We start from the raw sequence: 26,967 nt of genomic DNA on the forward strand, positions 1-26,967 counted from the left end.
GCTGCCTAAATAACCAGCCACCCTATATGGTCACGTTGTGACTCCCTGAGAGTCAGCTTTCTTGCTGTGGCCTTGAGGAAGCTAGAAGTGTGAGATTGATCCCACCCAACTTACTCTGCTGAAAGCTGGCATCTGGCCTGACCTGCTCATGCAAGGTGTCTCAGTGGCATAGATTGTCCTCTGAAGGCTCCTGTCTCACTGCTGAGGATTGGCTAAGCCTGTCCTTCTGAGCCAGCCTGAGCCTCCGCCTGATTTGTAGAGACACTCCAAGTGGGTTGAGATGAATCTCAACCTTGGTGATGAAACGTGGCCATAAACATCCAAAGAACCAGCTGTCTACAAAGTTAGTGTCATACTCGGCGACCTCCCCGGCATTTACACATCTCACGGGTAGCGGCACTGACTGTGAAAATGGGCTGTTGTGCAGAACAGGGGATTGTAGGGCATCTGCCAGCTGTGGGCTGAAGTCAGCTTTGATTCACAGTCTGTTGAGCTCTGTCCTGGTGCACGTTGCCTCGGGCCTGGGTGGCATTGCTGATGGATCTGGGAGAGGTTCTTATGTGCTTCTTGGAGAGATTAAAAGTACCCTCAGGGTGCAAGTGTGTGTGTGGGGGGGGGGGGGGGGGGGGGGGGGGGGGGCAGGAATTAAAGTGACTTATCCCTGGAGAGCACCTATTCTAGTTCAGGAAAGCAGGCTTTTAATGAGCTTAAGAAGCGATGCTTAATTTTTAAAAACTGGTTACTGATCGCTCACATCCGTAACAAACCCATTTGTAAGATTGGATGCATAAATCAAGTCATTGAAGACTACTGTGCTACTGGCAATCACTTCTAAAGCAGTCCTTCCACATTTCTTAGCTGGATATTTTGCAGTTACTCCTTTTTAACCTGAATATATCTCAAACCAAAAGAAATGCTCTCCTTTTTCCCTGTCCCAGGTGCGGAGGTCCTGTCTGCAGAATTTGTGCACAAAGCACAGTCTGAACCTGTTCAGAAGGAAACCTCAGCTCCTGACGATCCTGGCTTGGAAACAAAGAGACTAAAGATACTGAAGAACCCAGACATGAAAAAGGTTCCTGTTGCTGAGACCATCACGAAGCCAGTGAAAAGTAAGACGCTAAAAAGTGTGGCTAACAGCCCATCAAAACCTCAAGCCAAAAAGCAAGCAGAAAGTGGTAAGAGTGCTGTTTCCTGTGGAAATCTTTACTTTAAAAGCCGAGCCGTCAAACATCACGATCAGGTCACAACCAGATGATAGTAACGGCACGTTTGGCAGCAACCAAAGGGCCTTACGACATTTAGTGCTGAGGGTCTGGATTGGGGTCTGAGTGCTGCTGCCCCACAGCCTGCAGGCACCCAGTTATGCATAGTAGTGTAAAACATAAAGGCAACTGTGAAAATCTCTGTTGCAGGATGTGCAAACCACACGGGGTCTCTTCTGAGTCCTTTCCTAAGCCTTCAGTTTTTATCCTTGGCAAACTGCTCCGGTAGTTTAAAAACCCTGATTTTTAACTGCTGAGCTGTGAAACTGCGTTGATGCAGCTCATGGACAGAGCATTATAACCTCTGCTTGTAGCCAGCATCTACCTAGATTCTTAGTCTGTTATGTTGTAATTCTGGTCATTTTAAAAAGAGTCAAATTGTCGCAGCCTTTGCAGACAGACTGCAGCAGATTTAAGAGGCAGCGTGGACAGCCCCTGAGTGTAGTGTCTGCAGGTGCTGGCCTGGAGTCTGCTGTTAAACTGAGAACCAGTATTACAGTGCCAAAATAAATGATGGAACAGGAGAGTCATTTTCTGCTAATTTGTGGTGTTTTCTCGCTCTCGTGCTTTGATGTCCTTTTTCAGATCTGTCTCTGGTCTTTCTTTTTCCCCTTCCTGGGGGATGTGGAGGCTTTGAAGACTGGTTTAGCCACCTTGGCTCAGTTTATCCGTTCTTCTTGATCTTTTATTGCCACGTGTTCCTGAAATGTGGCGCTTTTCATCAGCGTGTGTGTATCAAACGCCACCCCTCGTTGCCCTTTTCACATGGGGGTTCCCGGAGCAGATCTGGCCAGTGCTCCGGCACGGGCAGGGTATCAGATGGATCCTGCTGAATGCCAGGATCAGCCAAAAATGCAAAATAAGACTGTTTAGCAGCAAGAAGTACTCGATTTATGTGTCTTACTGTGCAGTTCTCAAGGAAATTAAATGTAACATGCAGGACTAGCACAGATGTGATTTAATAACGTTTTACTTGAAGAGAGATTTTTGTGCTGGTTTTTAGTTGAAGGCATTAACCTTGTTTAATGACTTCATACTGTTATTATGAATATGGGCCTTGAGCTACAGTGAGGGGCATTTTTAACACTGAAGGCTAAATCAACACTTATTTGCTGTGCTCTGGCTGCCTTTGAGAGCCCTCAGGTTTCTGCATGTGCTCCTGAGGTACACCTCAGGGGTGGGTTATGCTCTTGAGAGGGTGTGCAGTGGGAAGCATCAGGGCGGAGTGGTTTTCCTCTGTTTTAGAGGATTTGGGGTTTTTTGTAACTGTGGGTTTTTGGAAGTATAGCACAGGGTTTATCTGTGAAGACTGCAAATACTCAAACTAGGCAAAAATTTAAAGCAAAATAAAAAGGATTAAGGAAACACCTAAAATATCTCTGGTTGTATTTAAGTGGCCAAACTACCCTGTGCACAGAGACCAAGGGAAATTTTGTTCACTCTGGATCCCATGCCTTTTATTTCTGAGAATAAACCCCCTTCCTGAAGTCGCTTAGATTCCCAACTCTGGATCGTTTTGTAGTAGCCATGGCCTGTGTGACCATAGAGATGTTTTGGGGTTTTTTTTACGTGTTCAAATTCCATGTTGGAGAGACGCTTTTTCCTGCCAGACTGAAAGCCTGCTTTGAACCTCTTCTCAAGGCAGAGCTGTGTGGCCTTTGTTTATTCCCTGACTTTGTTTTTCTCACGCAGAGTGGAAGGAGCCATTTTCTGTCCTCCCAAGCGAAGTTTCTTCCCAATGCCATGGAGCAGATGGCCAAACAAGTGAGATTTGCCCAGGCGGGGTTCCTGATCTCGGTTTCGTTCTGAAGGGAAACAACTATGAGTCCCATGCCTTGAACTTGCTGGCTGATCTGGCTCTGGGTTCTTGTATTCCTTCATTTATCCCCAGGGGCAGTGGGATGATCGCTGTGTCCTGCAGCCCCTCCAGCAACTCTGCAAAGGAGCAGCAGAGTCATCGCAAGCACAGATCCTTGCGTGTTGCTTCTGACCATGAATACCATAGGGTAGACAAGCTTGCAAAGGGAGCAACCTGTCCTAGCAAAGTATCACCAAACCAGAAGCTTTCTCCTGCTGAAAAAATAGACTTAAATGATTTGGCTTCTATTCCCAGGGAGAAAAGCCCTGGGATTTTCAGCAAGAAGAACAGTGCGAGCCCTAGCCCTGCAAAACCCCATGCATTGCCTCCAAGAGAGACTCAAGAAGCTGCTGAGGTGAACAAGCACTCCTTCATCTCTGCTGAGCACTCATATGCCTCACAGATGCCTGAGCACTCAAAGAAACACATGTATCCCAGAGGTGCTCCCTACCCTGGCCCAGCACCTTCCAGAAATGGGACCAGGAATGCCCGAGCAGGACCCCTGGTTGGGAAAGTTCTGCCTTTCCGCCACCAGCAGAGCAGCACCCACCTACAGCGGCCCTTCGAGGCCATGGCGATGAGGCGCAGGAGCAACCTGCTCTCCCCCCGGCTGAAAGAGGACTTTGCCAAGTCCCACACAGTGAACATCTGTGGCGAGTCTGTGAAGGTGACGTGCCATTGGGAGGCAGAGTATCTCTTCAATTTGGACAGCAGGTACACCAACGATGCCCTGGAGAAAACAGTCATCCGTGCCCTGCATGGGTAAGTCAATCTGGAAGGACATCTGTAGGGGACGTCTCTTGCTGGACATCTGGAGTGCTTTTGGAAGGGGCTTCCTTTTCTCTTTTTTTGCCTTGCTTTGCATGATAAGTGCCTTTTTCCCCATGCTTAGATGCCCACTTTTGCTGTGTTAACGCTGGTGTGTTTTCCTTGTGGAGAAGGACTTGAGGATACTGGTGGGTGACAAATTGGACATGAGCCAGCAATGTGTGCTTGCAGCCCAGCAAGCCAATTGTATCCTGGGCTGCATCAAAAGAAGCACGGCCAACAGGTCAAGGGAGATGATTCTGCCCCTCTACTCCGCTCTGGGGCCCCCAACATAAGAATGACATGGACCTGTTGGAGCAGGTCCAGAGGAGGGCCATGAAGATCATGGGGCTGGAGCACCCCTCCTATAAGGACAGGCTGAGAGAGTTGGGGTGGTTCAGCCTGGAGAAGAGAAGGCTCCGGGGAGACCTTATTGCAGCCTTTTGATACATAAAGGGGGCTTATAGGAAAGACAGAGAAAGACTTTTTACCAAGGCGTGTAGTGACAGGACAAAGGGCAATGGTTTTAAACTGAGAGAGCGTAAGTTTGGTTGGGACATAAGGAAGAAATCTTTTACAGTGACGAGGCACTGGAACAGGTTGCCCAGAGAAGCTGTGGGTGCCCCATCAATGGAAGTGATCAAGGTCAGATTGGAGGGGGTTTTGAGCAACCTGGTCTAGTGGAAGGTGTCCCTGGCATCTTCCCCCATGGCAGGGGGGACTGGACTAGATGGTCTTTAAAGGTCCCTTGTGAGCCAAACCATTCTATGATTCCCATGGCTCTGCAGCTAGAATTGGTACATAGAGCCATAAACAAGAGTCCTCCTTTGCAGTCATGAGCTTCTCTTTTTTTTTCAACAAGCTGGAAACTGCATCAAGTGATCTGTGTCTGCAGCTGGGCATTTGCAGCCCCGCTGCATTGGGGCTTAGTGCCATGGGGAACGAGGAGATGAGTTACCTTGTGCTAGTCAACTGGAGGGGAGGATGAAGACATTTCAGGCTGTGTTTGCTTTCCCTTCCAGGCCCTGGGACCCCGATCTGCCCGATGATGTGGAAGAGATGAAGCTGATCCTTCATATGTGGGTGGCTCTCTTCTACAGCAAACCCAGCAAACTCCTGAGCAGCACGAGGAAGGTGGTAGAGCACAGCAACCCCGAGAAGTATGTCTCAATAAACAGCAGTGGGGACTTTCTTGAGCTGAGTGATGATGGTGAGGACTGTTTTGGGTTGGAGACATGCCCTGCAGACTCTCGGTCAGACCCTGACCAGACTCCCAGCAGCTCTCTGGATCGCAGCACATGTTGCCAGGGATGTTTCTGCCCAGAAGAGAGCCCTGCAGACTCTCAGACTGATGATGACGGGACTCCTGGTGTTGTCGATAGCACAGTATCGTCTTCTTCAGTGGAGCTGCCCTGTGGGGAGGAGGAGCCTTCCTCCACAAGCTGTCCCGAGAGCCTTTCCCTCATTGAACATGCCGATGAGAGCCTGGCTGTGAAAGACAGGCAGCTGGCAGTCATTCCTGAGCAGTGTGTGCGTGATGTCTCGACCATCGCTGCGGTAAGAGCTTGGGGTTTGGGTGATATGAGTCTATAGGGCACAAAATGCATTTTACGTTTATAGGAGTAGGGTCTTCTCAGAGGAGTGGAGCAGATGTGGTTGGGGGCTTTCTTAGAGCTAGGTAGTGGGGGTTCCCAAAGCAGGACAGAGAAACATCTCCCAGCATTTAGCTGCCCCAAATGACCACCACGCAGATGTGTTCAGTCACCATAAAACAAGAAGCTTTCAGGCCTCAGTCTGGGTTTGGATATCTTCTTGGAGTGAGCTGGCATCCCCAGGCTCTGGCACGAGCTGTATCTATCTGTGTCCAGGGGCCCGGGGCCTCAACATGGATGCTATCCAAGGGGGAGGAATCCCAAAGAACTAGAGCAATTAAAGTTTTGAGCTTGGTGTCTGTTCCTCATTTCAGCTGCGAGCTGTGTGAGCTCGGACAGGGTCTCAGACCTGCGCTTAACTGAGAGAGGAGAGGAACCACAAACCCCCCAGACCAGAACTTGAAAGCCTGCCTGTCTCCTGTGGGCAGCTGCATTTGCCTGCCCATGGTCACAGCAGCCCAGACATGTCAGGGGACACAGCACAGCCTTTCGTCTGCTGGTTTGGGAGCACTGAGGTTTGCTGGCTTGGAGAGGTTTCCCCCACACAGATGGCAGTGCAGTGCTTTGCAGCATTTCCCTTGCCCCTCTGGTGAAGTTAGTTAATATTCCATTCTGGGCAGGGTTTTTAAAATTAAAATTTACAGTTTCTATGGTCTGCAGATGGTCAGGAGTGGAGGTACTTGGGTAAATATAAAACGTGGGTGTCTGCTGACATTTTTTAAGAATGAATTCTTGAACTAAAATAATTCCTTTAAAACTTCCACTCTGAACAAATGGGCAGCTGCCATAGGGCTGCAACTGTTTTGCAGGAAAAAATATCCCAGTGTTTTTTACCTCCTGGGTTTAGTGCTGTGAAGCAGGCAGAAGTGTTTTGGGGGGAAATGTGGGATCACTGTGCATAGTGTCCATACAGCTTGCTTGAACAGATAAACTCAGCAGAGGTAAGAGGATGCTGTTACATACATTACCTTTGGGCACTGGCTGATTGCCCCTGCATGGTTTGGCCTATTTTTAAGCCATTTCATGGTGTCAAGAAGGTGGAAAGTTTCAAAAGCTTTCCCTGGCTGTCTGCAGCACTCTGCTTGCTGGCTGAGGTGGGGATGGTAGTGGCTTACATGGGATAAGGATTCAACCTGGACTTATTTTAGAGACCAACTCAAACTAATGTCCTCAGATGCTGTTGGAGTGGTTGTACTTGTAAAGTTTGAGCATTTAAAATATCCATGTCCTCCTGCACGGGTGTCTTGGCTCTTGCATTTGCCTCCCTTGATGATTAACCTCTGAATTGTGCTGTTTCAGAAGGAGCCACCCAGGGAGGGACTGCTGGACGCTATGATGACCCCCAGCCCTTCCGATGAGCTTGGCAATGCCAGCAAGCCTCCAGCTGCACCGAGCAAGGAAAACGCATGCAGCCAAGCCCCAAATTCCAGTATGGCTCCCTGGAATGATGCCCTGTGCACGCTGCATGGACGTGGAGAGCAGCAGGAGAGCACGTGGGCAGCAGGGTCAGGAGGTGGCCCTGGCCCTCCCAAGGATGGAGAGGGCATGGAAGATGCTGGGCACTGTATGGAGGTTGAGGATGGCAGCTGGGCCACCAGCAACGGACTGGAATGTGCCTGTGATTCAATGTCCTTAGAAGCGAGTCCCAAAAGTGCAAAGCTGGATGGAGCCAGTGAGGAAGGCAGGGAATCACAAGACACCTTTGGACATCCAGAAAAAGAGGAGGAAGAAGTGGAGGAGGGAAAAAAAGAGAAAGAGGACTCTGAGTATGAAAGCACAGTCCTGGGGCCTATTGATTTAGTATTTTCTGAAAGCAGTGATGCTGACATAGAGCGTGAACTCAGCGAGCAGAAGCGAGTGAATTTGGCATGTCTGAAGGACTTTGACGTTCCTGGAGAGGGCCCTGTGCCCAGCCCCACTGCCTTAGCATCCTCCTGCCCAGGCAGATCAACACCAGTGCTGTCAGATGGGACTGGGACTGGCCCCCGAGGACTTCCTGGTGAGATGGCACCAAGCCTGCACACACTGCAAGAACCCTGGGAGACTCTGGCCGCCTCAAGTGCAGAGACAAACAGCATTGGTTTGGCAAACACAGCTACTCCAGCCAATGTGGGGTCGCCCCGTGACAGTGGGTTGATGCTGCTGTTATCACCTGATCCCAGCCTTGTCTGTGGGGCACAGCCAGACAGCATTACAGGCAACTTGGGACCTGCCAGAGAGGCGCTGGGGGAAAGCTTGGAGCAGAAAGACAAGGATCGTGCGCCCTCTGCAGAAAGGTGGGTGCCTGCTGGGAGCAAAGCTGCCGGCACAGCTGGCCTCGAGTCACTGTGTGGCCAGGGACTGTCACTAACCTCGTCTCCTGACTCCAGTTCTGTCTGCCTCACATCACTTGATGGAGCAACAGATCCTGGGACAGCTCCAGAGGACCAGGAGGCCATGGCAAGCATCCAGTCTCCATCACAGAGCTACCTGGGAGAGAGCAGCTGCCTTTCCCAAAGGTGTGGAGGTGATGTTTGTGCAGACCTCACTTCGCTGAGCCCTTGTGAATCAAACCAAGAAGGGAACAAGGTTTTGGTGGAAGAACAGCATAGCAGCCCTTCTGCCAACCCCACAGATGTGCTGGATGAGTCCTTGGGAGTGGGTGATGGCCAGGCCTTCGCCTTCAACTGTACAGCCTTAACAGGTGACTTTGAAGCTGCGGGGAGCAATGATGTGTGCCTCGGTGCCGGGAAGTCCCCCAGGAGTGACAAAGCAAACACAGCAATGGTGGCTAACGCACCACAGGAGCCAGAGACCTCTCTTCATCACCTCTTGAAATCAGAGCCCTCCTCCTCAGTGAGAGAGGGGATGTCTGCCATGAAGGAGCACCCCAGGCAGCAGCAGAGCTCCCCAAACAGCCTGTCCCCACCTGTCCACAGAGGCTCAGCTCCTGCTTCTCCGCCACAGCAGGACCCTCTCCCCCATGGCGGAGATGCAGACCCCCACACACACTTGTTAGAGCAAAGCGAGCAGGGACCAATCCTGTACCAACATGGGAAGCCCTGCGAGCAAGTAGGTGCTGCAGATGTGAGTGTGGATGCCAAGAGCCCAGATGGCTCCTTAAAGCCCAGATGTGCAGAAGAGGTGAAAAAAGACGTGGGTCCATGCCATGCAGAGCCAGCAAAGAGCTCCCCTGTGGATGCGCTTGTGTCACGTAACTCGAGATCTGTGCCTCCTTCTGCTCCGCACAACCACAAGGCAGGTCTGCACAACCTCGAGCCAGACTCAGTCCTCAGCGTGCACCCGGAGACGTGTTCCCCCAGCGTGAGCCTGGCTCCAGATGGTGCCCCAAGGTCCTGTTGCATGGGACAGCTGCCACCAGGCGCCTGCTCCGGGTATGGCAGCCCTGGGGGCCAAGCAGCAGATGTGGTAGGGAGCCATGAGAAGGAACCTGTGCCACATGAGGATTTAGAAGGAGGAAGCAGCATCCCTCTTGCCAGCCCTGCATCTTTTTCAGCAGGGGAGTTGCTCATGCCAGTATGCAAGCCCCAGTCTGTGTGCAACCAGGGTGAGCACGAGGCCAAGGGAGCTGACGTGTTTGTTGATCTGCACCATGCCAGCGTGGAGGTGGGAGAGGGAGAAATCCCCACTCTCCCCTTTCCAGTGTTGCCGTTACATCGACACAGGGGGCTCTCTGGAGAAAGCCTAGAGCTTAGTGACGCTGAGGATATTTTGGACGTGCTTCCAAGGGCAAAGCAGCTCCCCAGCAAAGACAGATGCATGGGCTTGACCTCCGAGGATCTATCTGAGACTTTCTCCAGTAACTCAGACCAGGAGTCTTTTGGGGAGACTTCACAGTCCTTGCTTACAGCCAGGAGTTCCTACAGATCTGTGGATGCTGCAAGCGCAAGGACTAACTGCGACTCCTCCTCTGCGAGCTTGGTGCATGTGGAGGGGCGCAGCGAGGATTGGGGCTCGCTGGGCGCAGAGGGGGGCTGCTCACGGGCTCAGCATGGCTGGCCGATCGGCCCGGGGGAAGCCAGCAGCGGGCACATTCCACAGTATGTCAATATTAGGGACATCCAGGGGATCACCAAGGACTACCGGAACTTTGTGGTCACCAAAAAGTGCCAGGAGAGGATGGGAAATTTGCAGCCTTCAAAGAGGCGCAGACACTGCGCGGGGCAGCCGCATTTGTTAAGGTCACTGAGGGGGACTTGGAGGGGTTTTGAGGAAATCACCCAGCACACTTTGGACATGGAGTGTCTCCGTTTCCATTATAAGCTAAAACAAATCCTAAGGAGTGGGAAACCACCCTTTTCTACCTCCAAAAGCATCTTTCCACAAGACTTTTCTCCCCAGGTGATGTCTGAGACCTTGCCTGTACGAGAAGCTCCTGTCCCGCTCTCCCCGCGGAGCAGGAGCCCTTTGCAGGTGACGATCCTGCCCTCAGACACATGGCTGAGCGGGCTCGGCTGGCACCAGCGAAGCAGCTGGCAGGGGGACCCGTGTACCCCATGGCAGGACACACTCTGCGACGAGAGGAGCAGGGCCAGATCCCGAACCACAAGCCAGGGCCGCGCTGCTCCCTTCCACCTCGGCAAACTTAAGTACGATGATAAGCTAAAGGACTCGCGGGGGGACATCGCAGTCATCCTTGATGAGTACGCTGAGTTCAACAGGGTGATGCTGAGCAGGGCTGATGCGGGGAGCGAGGGCGGAGGGCCGGTCCTGGCACAGGGGGAGGCCACGAGCGAGTGGACCTGCGCATCCCTCCCCGGGAGGATGGCCGCCTTCAAGGAGATGATCGAGGACCTGTACAGCGCACTGCGTTTCCACCTGCGCAGCGTGGCCAAGGAGGCCTGCGGCCATGCCAGCATGTTCTACCTGGTGGAGACGGGCAAGGACCCTTTCTTTGCAAGAGTGAAGGTAACAGCCAGCCCCGCTGGCCTGAATGGGGACGGGTGGCCCTGGGGTGAGAGCTGAGGGCAGCAGGAGCAGGTGCAGGGCAAGCTTGCTCAACCCAACACAGGTGGAGTTTGGTTCCCTTAAGCCAGGAGCTGCCTCTGCCATTTCATCTCTGCTCACGCCACCAGAAATCAGAATCATAGAATCATTTAGGTTGGAAAAGACTCTTAAGATCATCAAGTTCAACTGTTAACTTAGCACTGCCAAGTCCACCAGTAAACCGTGTCCCTACATGCCATGTCTACATGTCTATTAAATGCCTCCAGGGATGGTGACTCAACCAGTGCCCTGGGCAGACCATTCCAATGCTTGACAACCCTTTTGGTGAAGAAATTTTTCCTAATATCCAACCTAAACCTCTCCTGATGCAGCTTGAGGCTGTTTCTTCTTGTCCTATCACTTGAACATCCCCTGGGCCAAAACAGATTTAAGCTCATGCAGGAGCAGCCCAAACTCAACCCCTGCAAGGTGGCTTTTGCTCAAGCTCTCATTAAAGGGTTGAAAACTTAGGGAGGGTGATTGCATGGGAGGATTTGCTGTTCCAAAATAGCAAAGAGGCCCAACGTATGCTACAGTGAGATGCTCAAGGTGGTTTTCTAAAAGGTTTTTGCCAACAAAGGTAAATGGCTGCTTCTTCCACCACTGGCGGGAGCCCTGGCCTGGAGCACGCAGTGCCTTTGACAGACGGACACCATAGGGTGCCCTTGACACCAGGATGCCTGGTTGGGGTCGCTGTCTCATTCTTCTCTCCTTGTCCCCAGGCACGCGTGTGCCGGGAGTATGGCACCGCTGTTGTGAAGATACTCTCCATACAAACCTTCTTACACGATTTCTCTTTCAGACCTTGCTGAAGAAAGATGGCCACGTGGAGATCGAACCTCTGAGCTTCTGCGAAGCGGAACACCTGGATACTGACAGGCTGCTTGTTGTCATCAGGAACGAAGACATTTCCTCACACATCCACAACGTAAGGCCTGAGTCCCTTCTTTTATTTCTACCAGCAATATTTTTTTAATATCAGGATCCATTTTAAAGGTGTTTTTAATTTTACACTATGTATAGCTGCACATTTAATTGTCGGTCTCTGCGGATATGCTGTTCTCTCCACTGAAGGAACAGTGCTTCATGAAGAGCTGTTAAAAACAAGTATTTCAAAAACATGAAGCCTGTCAGTTCTGCTTTTCTTCTGTCTCCATTTTTGATTGCTGAATAATGTCACTTGGAGTAGCCCAGCACAAAGGAGTCAGGCTGAGCTTATCTCATGTAACAGAGCAGTTCAGCCAAGCCTTGGCTCGTGGGCTCCAGTGAATATTGCAGCAGACTGAGCTGCCTATAGGTCCTCTTATCACCACCCACGGCTTTGGAGTTGAGCTATGGAGACACGAGTGTTGGGGTGGTGCAGACAGAGGACAGGGTGGGCTCCCCGGGTCTGCCTGGAGTGGGTGTGGGTTGCAGAGAAGTGCAAATGCTGTTGAAATGCAACTGTGTGTGCAAAAGCATCTCTGCCTTGAGCAGGTCCCATGCTTGCTGAAGCTGAAGCACTGCCCGAACGTGGCATTCGCCGGAGTGGACAGTCCCAAAGATATAACAGGTCACACATACCAGGAGCTGTTTCATACTGGTGGCTTCATGGTGTCAGACAACAAGGTGTTGGAAACGGTAACGCTGGGTGAGTCTCGCTGCGGCCTCTCGCTTGGATGCAAACACACAGTGTCGGCTCCCGGCCTTGCCCGCTGGTTTGCTGACACCTTCCAAAAACTTGCCATCGGTGTCCTCTGCTCCTGCTTTAAGTGGGGCCAATTTTTTCCCTCTGTTTGGCGTTTGTAGACCCCATCTGGATAGTGGGTCCAGGTCAGGGCTCCCAAAAACGTCTAAGTACGGTGGGGGCCACCAGAATGGTCAGGAGCTGGAGCAGGGGTTGTACAAGGACATTCAGCCTGGAGAAGGGAGGACAAAGGGGAGACCTTGTTGCTGTCTTCAGCTCCCTAATGGGAAGTGGCAGAGAAAACTGAGCCACATTCCTCCTGGAGGTGCGCAGTGATGGGACAAGAGGTGACAGGGACAAGTTGCGCTTACCCTTCTAGATAATCAGGGGAAAAAATTTGCAGCAAGTGTGTTCAAACACTAGGACAGGATCCCAGTTTTACAACCCAGGTCGTGAGTCTCCGTCCTCGGAGAAATTCAAACCTTGCCTAGACAAAGCCCTGACCAACCTCAGGTGGCCCAACTTTGAGCAGATGTTGGGGCAACCCCAGGCATCCCTTCCACCCTCAGTTACCCTCTGGCTCTTGCTGTCTTCCCCAGGCCAACTGAAAGAGGTGGTGAAGGTGCTGGAGAAGCTGAACAGAAGTGGGAGGTGGAAGTGGTTCCTTCACTACAAGGAGAGCAAGAAGCTCAGAGAAGATGTCAGGTAACGGCTTGCAGTGGCACCTCCCTCATCCCTGCTGTCCTCGTCACCGCAGCAAGGATGTACACACTGTGGTGGAGTGTGGTGTCCCATTCACTGCAGGGATACAGGGCAAGTTAGGTGCCTTTGGTTGGGTTTTGGCCTCTTATAAGATGAATTTGAAGATTTTTGTTTAAATACGAACTTATCAGTGAGAGACCATATGCCTCAAGTCTGGAATTGCTGGAGGTCAGCATTTGAGTGCTAGCAAGTGCGATAGATTTTTTTTTTTTTTAAATTTTTTTTTTTTTTTTTTTTTTTTTTTTTGGTATCTATATGAGATGGAGCAGCAGGACATGGGACCTGGAGAGGATCAGATGGCCTGAAATAATGTGTCTTGCACGTGATCCTGGATGAGGCAGAGCTCTGGCAGCTGCTTCTTGCACCCTGCTGTATCTCCATAAGGCAGTTCCCCCCTCTCTTTGGCAGAGATGCCCTCTGTGAGCGTTACAGCCTGCAAGGGGCTTGAGGAAAAGCACAAATTTTGTTTGAGGAGCTGCACGCTCTGAAAGCTGCCTCCACAAACTGAGCTCCCTTCCTACCAGCTCACCCCAGCTCCTGCACACACACACTCCGGGAGCTCGGGGTACCTTCCTGGGCCTCTCTCTGCCCTACTGTCTCTTTGCTTTTTCTTTTTCTGTCCCATAACGTATGGGATTTGGGGGAGTGAGGAGGAGCTCTGGGTTTGTAATGTGGAGAGGATCCGGTGTGTTGTGGGAGTGCGTAAAATCAAACTCTGCTGGGAAAAGCAGAACTTATGCTGCTATTTGCCACTTATTTTAGGTTATTTGCAACAATGTGTATTTAAATGATGCAATTTGAAAAAGAGAAGTAAGATGGCAATTACTTTCCATTGAAATGTCCTGCTTTTATCACGTTTGAGCTCAGCGAGGAGGGTTTTTATCAGGCAGGCTGCCTTTGTTAGTGCCAGACCACGGACCAGAAAGGATGGCTTTCTAGTAATGACCTGTGAACAGAGAGGAAACTGGTCTGTTCTGTCTGAGCATAAAATGCTACAACAAATGGGGAGAGATCTCAGATCCTCTCCATGCTCAGCCTTTATGGTGATAGCACAGGGTAATCGTTCTGAAGATGTGGTTTTCAGTCCTCAAGCAGTGAGGTGTTGCAGAAGCTCGCGGTCGGGTATTTCATTGTACTCTGTGAGATGAGGACTCAGCCTCATCAGCAGATGCTGCTGTGGAGCAAGTGTTTTCCTTGTGCTCCGTCACTGGTGCTCCTGTAGCATCTCTTGACTCCATGGTGGTGGGATCATGAGCCCCGGTGTCATGGTTTAACCCCAGCCGGCAACTCAGCCCCACGCAGCCACTCACTCACTCCCCCCCGGTGGGATGGGGGAGAGAATCAGAAGGGTGAAAGTGAGACAACTCTGGGTTGAGATAAAGACAGTTTAATTGGTAAAGCAAAAGCCGCGTGTGCCAGCAAAGCAAACCGAGGAATTCATTCCCCACTTCCCATGGGCAGGCAGGTGTTCAGCCATCTCCAGGAAAGCAGGGCTCCATCACACCTGACAGAGACTTGGGAAGACAAACGCCATCACTCTGAACGTCCCCCCTTCCTTCTTCCCCCAGCTTTATATGCTGAGCGTGACACCATACGGTCTGGAATATCCCTTGGGTCAGTTGGGACCAGCTGTCCCAGCTGTGCCCCTTCCCAACTCCTTGTGCCCCCCCAGCCTCCTCACTGGTGGGGTGGGGTAAGAAGCAGAAAAGCCCTTGGCTCTGGGTAAGCCCTGCTCTCAGCAGTAACGAAAACATCCCTGTGTTATCAATACTGTTTCCAGCACAAACCCAAAACACAGCCCCATACCAGCTATTGGGAAGAAAATTCACTCTGTCCCAGCCCAAACCAGCACACCCCGTCTGTCCGAGCTGCCTGGAGCAAGGGGTCATTTTGTTTTCTGGCTGCATGTGTGATCCGTACAGTGATGCTCCTGCCATTTCCATTTAGCACAGCATAGCAAGCGTAAAAGTGCCCATGAGGCTGGAAGAAAAACACATGGGGGAAAGGCAGGTCCCATCATACCTGCTTATTCCCTGGGAGGGGAGAAGAGGGGGGGAAGCCCCTCATCCCTTCACCTTACCCCTCTCCCAGCAGGGTCGACGCCAACGCCCGCAAGAAGCACTTGATCCTCAAATCGTGCCAAGGAGCCGATCTCATTGAGGTGCTGCACTACCACGCCTGTGACTCCGGGTTGCCCCCCAAATCTGAGTACATCAAGTGCTTGTTGAACCTGCAGGTTCAGCACGTCAGCGCCAGGTTCGCCGTGTATCTCACAGGTAAGGACGGGCTCTGGGCGCTGCCCTTGATCCCCATGAGCATGGTCTTAAATTGGCCTGGGAGGCGGCGGAGGAGGGACAAGAAACACCCCATTTGCCTCCTGTTTCTGCTAGAATCATTTATTTGAGGTGCAGGTTAGGTGTGAACTGATTCATTGCAATCAGTGCAGTAAAAGGCAAAATGAACAGACTTTTGGAGGTCTGCTAAAATCTGGCAGTTTTTTGAGCCTGTGGCTGTCTTTATGTCACACTCTAATTCTGGCCTCGCTGGGCTGAGGCTGGTTGCAAAGTGGCGCTGTTAATCTGCTCGCATTTGCAAAACAGAGTAACTGCAGTGGGATTTGGGGATATTTTCTACGGGTTTCAGAACAACCTCATTTGCTTGTTTGAACTATGGTGCTGCTCCTTCCTTTGCAGAAAAGCCCAGCGTTAGCAGGGAGGTCCTCGAAAGCAAAGGAATCCTCGTGGCCGACATCAATGCTTTCCTTGGGACGGTGCAGAAAGCAGCTGCCCCATTTAGAAGAAGCTACTGGTAAGGGGGGGGAGTTTAGGATTGACCGCTTCTCCCCCAAAAGGCTGGGAGCAGCTCCAGGGTTGTCTGTGGGGTGGCAGGCAGGGAAGTGGGGTCCAGCTGCTCCCACAGCAGAGCAGGGACCTTCCCCAGGTGCCGGCTACAGGATCTGCTCTGGCTCTGCCAACACTCGGGGACGAATCCCGAAGCCGTAGCTGGGACAGCCCATGCTCAGCAGAGCTGGCACTGGCAATTGCGCCGGCACTTGTTCTGGGAAAGCTCTGCAAGAGGCCGGCACTGCCTGGAGCATGGAGGGGAGCAGAGCAATAACCTGTGCCACGTCTCTGTGTTGCAGGTGATGAAGCGAAGCCGCGGCACGGCTCCTCCCCAGACCCTGCGGGGCCGGTTTAGGCATCCTCATCCTCTGCGGGACAGCCCCTGCACCCCGTTGGGTTTGGGGTGCTGCACACAGGAGCCGTGGGCAGAGAGGTGATGGGGGAAGGTTGGTTCTAGTTCTGTATATAGAAATTATTTAAAGATGGCTAATGCAAATCCTCCCGGGGATTCACTCCCTGCCATCAAGTTGCATATAGGACAGAGGTTATTTTAACATTACACAGTTTTAAATTATTGGAGTGTTTTCAAGCTATTAGTGCAGCTGACATTGGAAGAAATAGGAAAATAAAATTAAAAAAAAAAAAAGCCTTTTACTTGAAAGTTAGGGGCGATACGAGTCCACAATAATAAAAGCATTTTCTACATGGCTGTTGCTGTACATACTGTACGCAAGACGCCCGTGTTAGCCACTGGGGTGGGTGTCCATTTTAAATGGGTGTTCAGGACCACCGCCTGAGTGTCACTGAGCCTGTAGCAGTCTGCTCCACACTACGTTTCAAGTCGCCCCGTTGCCTCTTGGTACCATTTAACTGCTGGGACTTGAGTGCATTCCAGCACGTGGAAGTCTTTCTTGTAAATAGCCAGACGACAGGACCCAGGAACAAAAAAGCTCTTATTTATGGTAGCTCAGACAAACACGCGCCTGGAAGAAAATGCCGCATTAAAGACCTTTGTAAGATACCCTACCTATTGCTGTGGAGGACAAGGGTGTCCTTTTTTTTTTTTTTTAATAAAAGAATGCAAGAACATTATGTACAGGATGACTTTGTACGGTGTTTCATTAATAAAAACCTAAAAATGAACTTTCACAGCCCGCTGCCCTCTGGAAAGGGGTTTCCCTCAGCAGGTGTGGAGGACAGCAGCTTTCCCAGCTCACACGTAGCTCAGAAGTCAGCTTTGTTCTGAATTATGACCCCCAGAGCTTTGAAGCCCATGCCAGAAGGAAAGAGTGAGCAAGACTGCTTGGCTCTAAAGGTGGTGGTGGGCCCATGGAGCCTCAGGGCTGCAGGCTTGCCCCCTGCCTCCTTCCCAGCAGGAGAGGGGTAACAAGAGCCAGAGGAATAACCAGGTTAGAGCAGAGAGGGGTAACAGAAGTGTTTAGAGGAAGGACCTCATTTTCCACGTGTTACGATCCCTCTTGCCTTCAAAAAGGCTCGACTTGTTGCTATTGAGCACCAAAACAGCTCAAGAGAGGAAGCACAAGGCAAGGGAGAACTTCCCCTGCCAGTGCTATGTGCCTCGCTCCAGCACTACAGGCACTGGGGGCTTCAAAAGGAAAAGCAGTTCCTGGAACCGCTGCCGGGAGAGAGGAAGTGCCGAAAGCCCCTAAACCCGGGAAGGGAGGAAGGCAAGGGGCAGCCGCAGCCACATTTAGCGCAGCACGGCTTTGTGAACGAGATGTGGTGAAGGAGCCAGTTCCTCTTCATCACCAGCAGCAGCACCGCTGCGGCTGAAAGGAAGGATGAACCCTTCACCAGCAACCCTACCTGGCCAAGTGCAGGAGAAGGCTGTTCCAAGGTACATTCTTATTTTTCCTGGCACTTAGCATCGCTGTGTATAAAGGCGAGCCCCGCTCCTCACTGTACACCTGCTGCCCAACCACAGGATTGCTTCAGGCTGCAAGATCCCAGCCAGGGGATCAATAAGGCTCACTCCAAAGAGGAGCATCTCTTATTCAGAGAGATCTCAATGCCCTAAGAGCAACAATTATTTACTACAGCTTCAAGCGAGTGCTATTTCTGGATGCAGGCACTAGGGGTGGCTGCAGGGAGCGAGCAGGCTTGCGCCTACCCGCAGCCTGAGACACAGTGACAGGCCTTGTGCTGCAGCATCTTCTCCCCGGGCAAAAGCAGCCCTGAGAGCAGCTGGAGCAGCAGGGACAGGGAAGCCAAACCAAGGAAGTCTGAGCCTGTTTTCTAGCAGGAAATGCTCTGCAGCGCTCCCATTTCAACCCTGGCAGGCAGAGATCCAAGGGATCTCGGAAAGGAGATGCTGCTCATACAACTGAAGTGAATCAGACCAGAGCACAGGACTGGTTTCCAGAATTTGGCTTTACTTCGCAGTACAGAAATCATTTGGAGCCTTCAGGAGACAGGAGAAGCACAGGCTCTGTCATATCGATACCGCAGTGCCGTTTGGTCCATCCGAGAAGCCACCAGGGTACAGAAAATACTTCCACATCTTGCCTGCTCTGTAATTTGTTCTCTCAATTTTATTAAGATTAAAACACAAAGGAGCCTTAGGCACAGCTGTGTCCCAACCGATGTAAACAGTTTTAGAAGCTTAAGTGGAGGTTAAGTTCTGTGCCCAGAACTAAGCCAACATTTGCTGCTACAATAGATGTGGGCTTTGTCCATAATACAACTTGCCACAGAGTTAGATTGATGGGAGAGACTTTAGGGATGCTGTCCACAATAATGGAGTGCTCAGTTTCTATTTTCCTTGATAATCAGGTTTGAGTGACAACCGTCACATCTACTAGCTCACCAGAAGCACATAATTGTGAAGGATGTTTACAAATGATTAAAAATACAAGGTAAGACACAGCTGTCAATGAGTTATTTCAAATCTGCACCAACGTCTACGTCTGCAAAAAGAAAAAAAATAAAGTTCAGTCTGCCTTTCGCTTACGAGGTTAGTCATTAAATCAGTCAGTAATTTGCCAGATTCTGGACAGCAGCCCTACTAGAATGAAATAATTAACACATGATATCCAAAAGGGGAACATTACCAGTGCAGTACTCTTCAATCTCTCAGAGATGGGATTACAAAAGCAGGCCTTACAATATTGAATTTCGTACAGTGTTCATTAAGTTCCTTATATATTCATATTAGCCGATTTAAATTTCTCCTAATTAGAGATTCTCATTACTGCTGCTCCTCCTCCCCATAGATATCATTTTTCTTGCGTTTCATCTCTTCGAAGTCAAACTCTGATCCCATCATCCTCTTATAAATATCTTTGATGTCATCGCACGTCGTCTCAAAGTGAGTGGTGGCGTCATAGGTGCGAGAAATGAAGATCTGGAAAGAGAAGCGGCCGTTTAGCATCGAGCCTCTCCCCTCACCCCCTCAAACACGAGCTCGGTGCTTACTAACCTGGCTTTCGGTTCCCAAGTCAGTCGGTGCAAACAGGTCACTGATGCTAACGAACCTGCAAGGAGGAAAAAGAGCTTCAGAATGGTTTTAGAGCATCACCGAGCATCAGTATTGGTGCAAGAACAGCTGAATTAAGGGGCATCACTCTGCCCAGTGTGTAAGCAGTCAAGGTGCAGAGGAAATTCAGAGTTTCAACACCACTTCGCAGCCAAACGGCCTTCAGATCCCCGCTGCCTTCATGCCTCAGGCACAAGCGCTCGCAGCAGACGGGCGAGAGAGGGGGGCTCGTCAAGGGCTTACTTCTGCTCAATGGGCTCCAAGAGGTCCAAGGCCGGCTTGATTTCCTTCTCTGGGTCCGCGGTTTCCACAGTAGTGCTGGCAATAGCGATGTACTTCCCCTGCGCTGCCACGTTGTGCGCAGAGGAGATCATGCAGACGTAGATATCTGGGGAAGCACATCGCGGCAACACGTCAGTATGCGCCAGGCAGGCCAACGGCCCGGGTCAGGCCTGCCTTGTCCCAAAACCTTCCTCTAGCTTGCACGCTCACGTGCCTTTTCCTGCTCCCCAACACTTTGTACCTCCTCTTAAGACCATGCCTGAACGAGTTCCATCCTTGCCCTGCGGTCCTACGTGCTCTCAGTCTCCTGGCTGAGGGGCCTGGACACAAGCAGCCCTGCGAGATCTCCAAAATTCAGTTTCCTGTGGCTTTGATGGCTCCTGAAAGCCAGCGGGGTCCCCAGCAGCCAGCCCACCCCTCTGTTCAAGGACAAGGAAGCATTTCCCCCCACTGCACGCAGCCCTCGCCTCCCCCTCCCAGAGCAGCCCCGTGCTCCTCACCCACTTCTCCCAGGTTGGGGCACTTCCTTCGGCGGGTTCCTCACACGGCTTTCTGACCACAGGCACCCCAGCTTCTCCCACGTCCCCCACCGCTGCTCTAAACTAAAGCATGGCCTCACTGGGGCCTGAAGGATTTCTGGACGTGAAGTCTGCCACAGGAGCATTTCCCGTTTGATTCGCATCTCCCCGGGCCATCGGAGAATGTGTTTGGTGTGAGGCCACTTAACGACCACCCTGCCTCAAAACGCAAGAGCGACGAGACCCGCGTGCGCCCCGGCAGTCCCCGCTCTCCACGCACCTGATTTTCGGTTGACCTGATTCTGTGGAATGATGATCTGGCACGAGTTGGCATCGTTTGTATTCTTGATCGGGTGGCTCAAGATGCAGATTACCCGAATCACTTGGCCGACCTTTGTTACGCGGTCCGAGACATAGCTGGGGTCGCAGATGAGCTGTTTGCAGCGAGCAACCTGCAGAGACAGACGGACCTTGAGTGACCACTGCGCGGAGGTGTGTACACAGACAGACACAGGCGAGGAACTGGCTGATTTTGAGGAAAACCAAGAGTGGTTTGAGGTGGCTGTTCCTGCATCAGGTTCTTATTTTGCTGCCAGCAGCAAGCTTCAACTTGGGCAATCCAAATCTCAGTGAATTACTCTTAAAAGGCTACGTATAGCTGCATGATCACATCTTCCCCTTGTCATTCAGTGTGCAGCTACACTTTAACCCCTACAGAGCCCAGTCCTTCCAGCCTAGGACTATAACTTGCCACAGCTAAGGCTGAACCAAACAGATAAGGATGGACCAGTTTGCATTACAACTCATTTTTACAGTAATAGTTTAATATTTGACCAATTTGAAGCCTCCAGGCCCCCTGCACTTGGGCATGTCAGTCTATAGCACGGATTATCACCCCCACTGCTAGCCAGGACACGTCACCCCTCCCCAGAAGGGACACGTTACCCTACCAGCAAGCGCTAAACTGTCCTGCGAAGCTCCCACTCCAGTTGGGAGCACATTTATAGCTTCTAAGCAGCTCGCAGCACTCTCGCTAGCCTTCTATTGCCAGGTTGAGAAGAAGCTGCAGAAAGGCTGCGTGCCAGCTGTCTCAGCGGCTAATACTTAATGTCAAGGGCAGAGCTGGTTTCATACCCAGGTTAGACACAAGCAGGCAGCTCCTTTCCAGTTTAGCCAGCCTGATTTATTCAGAAGACAACCTTGCCAGCCCACAGAGACTTCATTCCAACTCCCGGAGTAGGACTACTGTACTGCACTGCTCACCATGAAAACATCAACACGTCTTAAGGAAGTTGGCACAGGGGAAAAAACAGCACTGGCCAAGCAGTTTTGGTCCTAGGGCTCTGATAAGGGTTTTCGCACTGCATTTGTTCAGATCGATGAACAACAGCCTCAATTTTGAGAGGCAAGATGAGGGGTGGGGAGTAAGGAAAGGACTGGAAGGTACCGTACCTCCCCTTCAGACTTCACACCAACCACTTTGCCATTTTCTATCACAATCTCTTCAATGGGCTTGTTCAGCATGTAGGTGCCTCCATATATAGCACTTAGCCTGCAAGAGTAAAGCCACTTCAGCATGTTCCACAGGTGCACGTTTGGTTTTTAACGGCCCTTCCAGCCCCTTGTTTCTGTTCCACTTGGACAAACCACTCACTAGACAAACTGCTTCAAAATACGCTGCTTAAACATCTATGCAGCAGATGCTGTCTGCTGTTCTTTCGGCAAGGCATCAGCTGGTATTTTGAGCAAGTTGTAGGCAAAATTACATCCAGCTAGAAGAATCTGCTTGGTGCAACCCAGACAGTCTTACAGTGCAAGAGCTGCAGGCTACACCACGTAGGCAAATCCAACTTCTTGGATAGATAAGATGCTGCAAACAGCATCTCTGAGCAAACCCAGAACTATCACCACTAACGGCAATCGCAGTAAACAAGCCCGGAAAGAAGCAACCTCACATGGAGGAATTGCTTCTTGATTAAGACAGCGAGAGAACCATTAACGACCGCAGTATTTTTAAGCGGCGTCATGTTCTGGAAGCCTGACCACTGACTCCACACATCTGATCCCCCACCAGGTGCCAGAGTAGGGTTGAGAAAACACCGGAGTCCAAAACCAAGTTCTCACCTTGCAAATCCCTGGGGCAGCTCTCCAAGGCCATAGAGGGGATAAAGGTACGGGCTTTTACCATATCTGGCCAGCGACTCGCTGTAGAGCTTAATCCTGTTGATTGTTTCTTGGCATGGTTGATCTAGATAGCTGGAGAGGGCAGTTAAATGATTTGCAATGTTTCACAAACCAAGACTTACAGCAGAATACACTCAGAGAGCAAAACATTTACTTCCTGTGAAGTTTCCTTCCCCACGCTCCAGCAGCTTCTGGCAAGTATTTCCCTGGAAGTTCCCTTTTAGAAGCACTTAGTGTCACAAGGGGTTTCATTCAGGAAGGAGATGTTTCATTAACCCCAGGAACCCACAAAGTTTAAATATCCCATCAGCAGAGGACCCAGTATTTTAAGATTCATGCAGCACCCAGGGACAGAGACACTTTGCAATACATCCTACCCTCAAATCACAAAGCCTGCCCTGTAAGCACCCAGCACCCCAGCTGATTTGGGGGAGCAACTGAACCCACACTTACTCGTCAGTCCTGTAGAGCGCGAGGGCATGGCCAGTGAAGTCTATAACATCTTGCCCCAGGTCAAACTTCTTATACACGTCACGCATGGTGGTCTTCTTGGGATCAACACCTTCGAAAGTTCGCGGGTCGTTCTCATCAAAGTTGGCAACGTACACTAGGAATTTCCTGAACCTGCGTTTCTCGAACAAGCCCATTAAGCCTAAAAACAAGGTGTTTTGTCAGAACTCACATCGCTACTAAATGGCTTTTCCATTGCCACAGAGTATCAAGAAGCAGGCAAGAACAGCTGAGTGTTTCAAACATCACTCCATAACCTGGAGTTTGCCCTTGAGGGCTAACCAAGGCTCTCTGTTCAAGCAGGAGACAAACATCTGCATCTGCCAGACCAGTCTGCACTGACAGCTCTCCTGGTGTACCAGACCTCAAGAGGTGGTATGGCCAACTTTTTTCAAGGCATGGCTGGAGGCTGAGATGCTACACACTACTCCCAGCTGGGGGAAAGCTTGGAGAGCAGTTTCCACTTGGCCTGGTGTAAAGCCCAACCTGAGCTTCCCTAAGCAGGGACCTGTGCTTGGCAACTACCAGACTTAACATCAAAGTGTGGTGATGAAAGCTCCAACAAAGCAAGCACCAGGCTCTCCTGCAGCATCGCCAAGGAACAAGCAAGCGCTGCGAGCATCAAAACTTCAAACGCGAGATTGGACAAGGCACTATTTATGTGTTTTAATTTTCTACAAATTGGAGAAGCAAGACTGGACTTGCTGAAACATGAAGGCAGAGACGGCACCAAAGGCACCTCCTACTTCTGCCAGTACGAGTCTCTTAAGCACGAGACCACTTACAAGACAGCACATGGCCAAATTGAAGGAACGGCCGATTACTTCACAGCAAACAGGAATATCTGCCATGAGGAAGGCTCCAATGTACAGACAAGCTACATACTTATTTGCAGGAGTCACTTTATCACGAGACTCGTCAGAGATGCTACTAAATACATCCTGCATCTGAAGCTAATGGACTGCCCTCTGATACCTCCTAATGTATTTCACTACACAATTACGAATGGTCGGTAGTTTTATCTGAAGAGTGAAATTTAAGTAGACAACAATTAAGATTTGAGCTAGGTGCCACATGTCAGAATTAGTCATTCCAATTTGCCTGCTGACAAACCTGGCAACATTTTTCACACACACGATTCCATGCGATAAGGACCCGAAATGAAAATATTTATGGCAGAGCTGGGAGCATAAGCCCCAAACGTAACCTCTCAAGGAAGTAAAATACTGCCAAATTCTCACCAGGTGAGCCATAGAACAGGCAGCTTGACCGGCTCCATTTGAAAGCTCCAAGAAGACAGTAACTCAAGGCTCAGGAAGCCCAAGACTCACACTGCAAGTGGTGTTTTAAGTCAAATAAGATGCAGAAAAATCCTATGCTAAGCACAGCTTGTTACCAAGGTGGAGTCTACACACAGCACGATGTGAGAAGCATCAAGATTTCTTTCCTACATGAGCACAGAATATCCTGAAATGTGGGTGGCAGAGACCTGTCGTGCCTTTGTTTAGAGATGGTAGCCTCAGGAGGAAACAAAGCAAGGTGTAACTACTTACTGGATGCCAAGGCTTCCGCCTCAGTGGAAGGAACTTTGTAGATCTTTCCTCCCTTGTAGACGAAGCTCCCCTCAATCACCTTGAAGTCTAAGTAGCGAGTGACTTCTGTGTAGAGCAGCATCTTTACCAACTGACCTGGAAAGGAGGTTTCGCACAAGTCAACCAGCTGGTCTGTAGCCAGAAGCCATGAGGACAGTGCTTCTCACAAGACAGACAGTTCTTCCAACACAGCAAACCCTTCAACAGCAGCACCACGTTCAACCCACACAGCCCTTACACCTTTGTGGAACATACGGGGTGTGGCAGATACTCACTAGTGCATTATGAGGCAGTTTCAAGGCTCGCTCACAGGCAATTAACAGCTTCCTTTTCAGTCCTGTGGTTTCCATCAGTCCTCTGAGTAAAAGCCATCCTGCAGCATGTTAATCTGCTGCAGAACACTGCTGCTCTTTGCTCCCTGTAGTTCATTCACACTCAACATGACAAACAAGGTCATGTCTTTGGACGGCAGCAGCTCCTCATCCTCGCTATTCAAGATCTAGCACAGCCTGCATATTAGTTGTCCAGCCAACTTACCGCAAATTAGCCCCTGGCCTGCGAGCAGCTAGCGTCACCATATGCCCGCTTACCTGTCCCCATCCACTGTCACATCCCCAGAGGGATGCTGTCCCTTAGAAATGCACCACAATGCCTGTGCAAACTGAAAGTAAGCTGAGACTAGAGTAACCAAGAGTAACCTTGACTGGAATCTATCAAGTCTTCCACTGCACTAGCCTTGAGCAAGACTGGCCCTACACAATACATCTAAGCACATCCCTCATGCTTCAGGGACAAGAGATTCCAGTAGCAAGCGGTTGGTATTTGGCAAAGGGAGTTGCCCCTGAACTTGGTTGCATTGATAACCACTTCACCAATACTGGATTTGGTCTAGAAGACCTGTCCCAGTACTGGAACACATAGATTAAAGAATGAGGATTTGTAGCATTGGTAAGGGACAACAGAGTCTGCAAGCCATAAAATAGGAACAAAAGGAATTGACAGTCGCCATGGAATCAACCGTTTCTTCCTAAGCCATGGAAGAATAACAACGCATGAATTAATGGCATTAACTTTGGCTAGAAATGCAAACACGTTAAGAGAGGATGTTGGAAAACAGACGTTCAAACCTTCCAGATGTGCCACTGCTGCACACTCCAAGCTGGAGCCATCTCCTGTGTTTGATATGCCCACAGCCAAAACTAGTCACGGAGCAGAAGCCGTGGTGCTTCTGGCATAAAGGCATGCAGATCAGCTCGAGAGAGCTTTCCACAGCTCTTTGATTAATGCTTCAACAAGTTCATGGAGACATGGCTGAAGGGCTGTTTATTCGATTACAGCACTGAACACTAGCCCAGGCTAAGCTCACGAGGCAGATTTGGGAGCTCTGTATCGCTTACCGTTAGCCATAAGGAATTTTGGAATTAGGTCCACATTCCAGTCTCTTCCTCGCCCCATAGATTCTGGTGGAGTTCCTGGTAGATTAAACCTTTTGTAGAGCTTCGGAGAGAATACAAAACTTTTTATAGCAGAGGAAATATCTATGGGTATAATTTCTCCCACACATGTACACACTTTCCACCCCCACATCTCCCCAGCTGAACATAAGCTCTTCACAGCAAGCTTTTGGCCAGCTTTTTAGCTCCAGTTTGATTTTTGATGCAATACACAATGCACATCCAGTAAATTCTTACAGTAAGAATCAGGCAGCGTTATTCTGCTCATCCAGTCTTTCTTCCTCCAAGGCTTAAAGCTTGGGAATTTATGACCTGCTGAACCGAAATACCGCTTAACATAGCTAAAGGCAATCTGATCAAAGTGCCTACTTCAGGAGAGGGCAGGCTCCTTCATATACTTAAATCATATTCCCCAATATAAATATTTAACCCAGTTAAGCGGCAAGGAGAGCAATGATTTCCTGACATCTGATTCGTCAGCCACCACAACAGCTTTAGGGGTACAGAATCACAGGGTGCAAGCAGTAACCAAATGAGATGGCACCTATCTAGCTGGAAGTGACCAAGTGACCTATCTAGCTCACAGACCAAGGACCAAGTGTAACATCAGGGCACAAAGAGCACACAGCATTTCTTAGGCCAACGTTTGCCAGCAAGCGTGGCAGTAGCAATTTAGCTGAAGTTTTAACATCAAGCTGTCGGGCGTTATACCTCCGAATGATCGCTCAAGTGCTGCACGCTTGAATCTCAGCTGGGAACTACAGAAAACAAGTGCTATCTACCAAGTATAAACATACACACTGTTTTCTCCCCCACTATTATCTGGTGTGGAAGTGCCATAAAACATTCTTATTCAAAGGAAACCCTTAGGAGTAATTACTTCGAATCCACCCCTAGGATAGCTCGAAATAAAGCCCCCTTTATGAGCCTGGGGAGGACACAATAGGCGGGTGTCAGCCTCCATACTTACATCCTCCAGGGGTGTAATAGATGCGCTTTCCCCTCCATAGTAAGAGTTACGATCCATGTGAAGGACCTTCTTTCCATTCACTGACATGATCCCAGAGAGGATGCATTCCTACGGACAGAGGAAAC

At 50.4% G+C, this 26,967-nt stretch overlaps 2 protein-coding genes across 9 annotated transcripts in view; one reads left to right on the forward strand and one right to left on the reverse strand.

Annotated features, from left to right (window-relative positions):
- FAM208B (family with sequence similarity 208, member B) overlaps positions 1-16,801 on the forward strand; it is a 33,531-nt gene extending 16,730 nt beyond the window's left edge. For 4 of the 5 annotated variants that reach the window (XM_010581038.1, XM_010581040.1, XM_010581041.1 and 1 more), the window contains 10 exons: positions 939-1,175; positions 2,955-3,882; positions 4,950-5,484; positions 6,879-10,487; positions 11,368-11,493; positions 12,042-12,195; positions 12,831-12,936; positions 15,088-15,269; positions 15,687-15,801; positions 16,136-16,801. In XM_010581038.1, the coding sequence (XP_010579340.1) occupies positions 939-1,175; positions 2,955-3,882; positions 4,950-5,484; positions 6,879-10,487; positions 11,368-11,493; positions 12,042-12,195; positions 12,831-12,936; positions 15,088-15,269; positions 15,687-15,801; positions 16,136-16,139 (5,996 nt within the window). In that variant the 3' untranslated portion in view covers positions 16,140-16,801. The remainder of the gene's footprint in view (positions 1-938; positions 1,176-2,954; positions 3,883-4,949; positions 5,485-6,878; positions 10,488-11,367; positions 11,494-12,041; positions 12,196-12,830; positions 12,937-15,087; positions 15,270-15,686; positions 15,802-16,135) is intronic. The other variant, XM_010581039.1, reaches the window with a different exon arrangement.
- A 1,411-nt stretch (positions 16,802-18,212) lies between these two features.
- Positions 18,213-26,967, reverse strand: GDI2 (GDP dissociation inhibitor 2). Of its 4 annotated transcripts, XR_775240.1 has the most exons (11): positions 26,843-26,967; positions 25,816-25,915; positions 24,380-24,514; positions 22,770-22,968; positions 22,257-22,388; positions 21,585-21,684; positions 20,413-20,584; positions 19,576-19,720; positions 19,276-19,330; positions 18,908-19,200; positions 18,213-18,763 (listed from the first exon to the last, which is right to left on the reverse strand). XR_775240.1 is itself a non-coding variant. In XM_010581043.1 (10 exons), exons 1-10 carry the CDS (start codon positions 26,927-26,929, stop codon positions 19,045-19,047), a joined length of 1,281 nt encoding a protein of 426 aa, XP_010579345.1. In that variant the 5' UTR covers positions 26,930-26,967; the 3' UTR covers positions 18,213-19,044. The 4 variants fall into 4 exon arrangements, 3 of the variants coding, with proteins under 3 accessions (XP_010579345.1, XP_010579346.1, XP_010579347.1); XM_010581043.1 differs by having other exon boundaries at positions 18,213-19,200; XM_010581044.1 differs by lacking the exon at positions 26,843-26,967 and having other exon boundaries at positions 18,213-19,200; positions 24,694-25,907.

The sequence above is a fragment of the Haliaeetus leucocephalus genome, unplaced genomic scaffold, assembly GCF_000737465.1.
Source record: "Haliaeetus leucocephalus isolate CR32 unplaced genomic scaffold, Haliaeetus_leucocephalus-4.0 Scaffold751, whole genome shotgun sequence".
Lineage (NCBI taxonomy): Eukaryota > Metazoa > Chordata > Aves > Accipitriformes > Accipitridae > Haliaeetus > Haliaeetus leucocephalus.

Excerpts from the sequence above, each read along its gene's own strand:
- GDI2 (XM_010581043.1), bottom strand. The coding sequence starts at position 26,929 with ATGTCAGTGAATGGAAAGAAGGTCCTTCACATGGATCGTAACTCTTAC. Across the intron at positions 25,916-26,842 it reads CTATTACACCCCTGGAGGAT|CTCTACAAAAGGTTTAATCT; the intron begins GTAAGTATGGAG and ends TTCTCTCCGAAG. Across the intron at positions 24,515-25,815 it reads AAAATTCCTTATGGCTAACG|GTCAGTTGGTAAAGATGCTG; the intron begins GTAAGCGATACA and ends CCTCCTTTCCAG.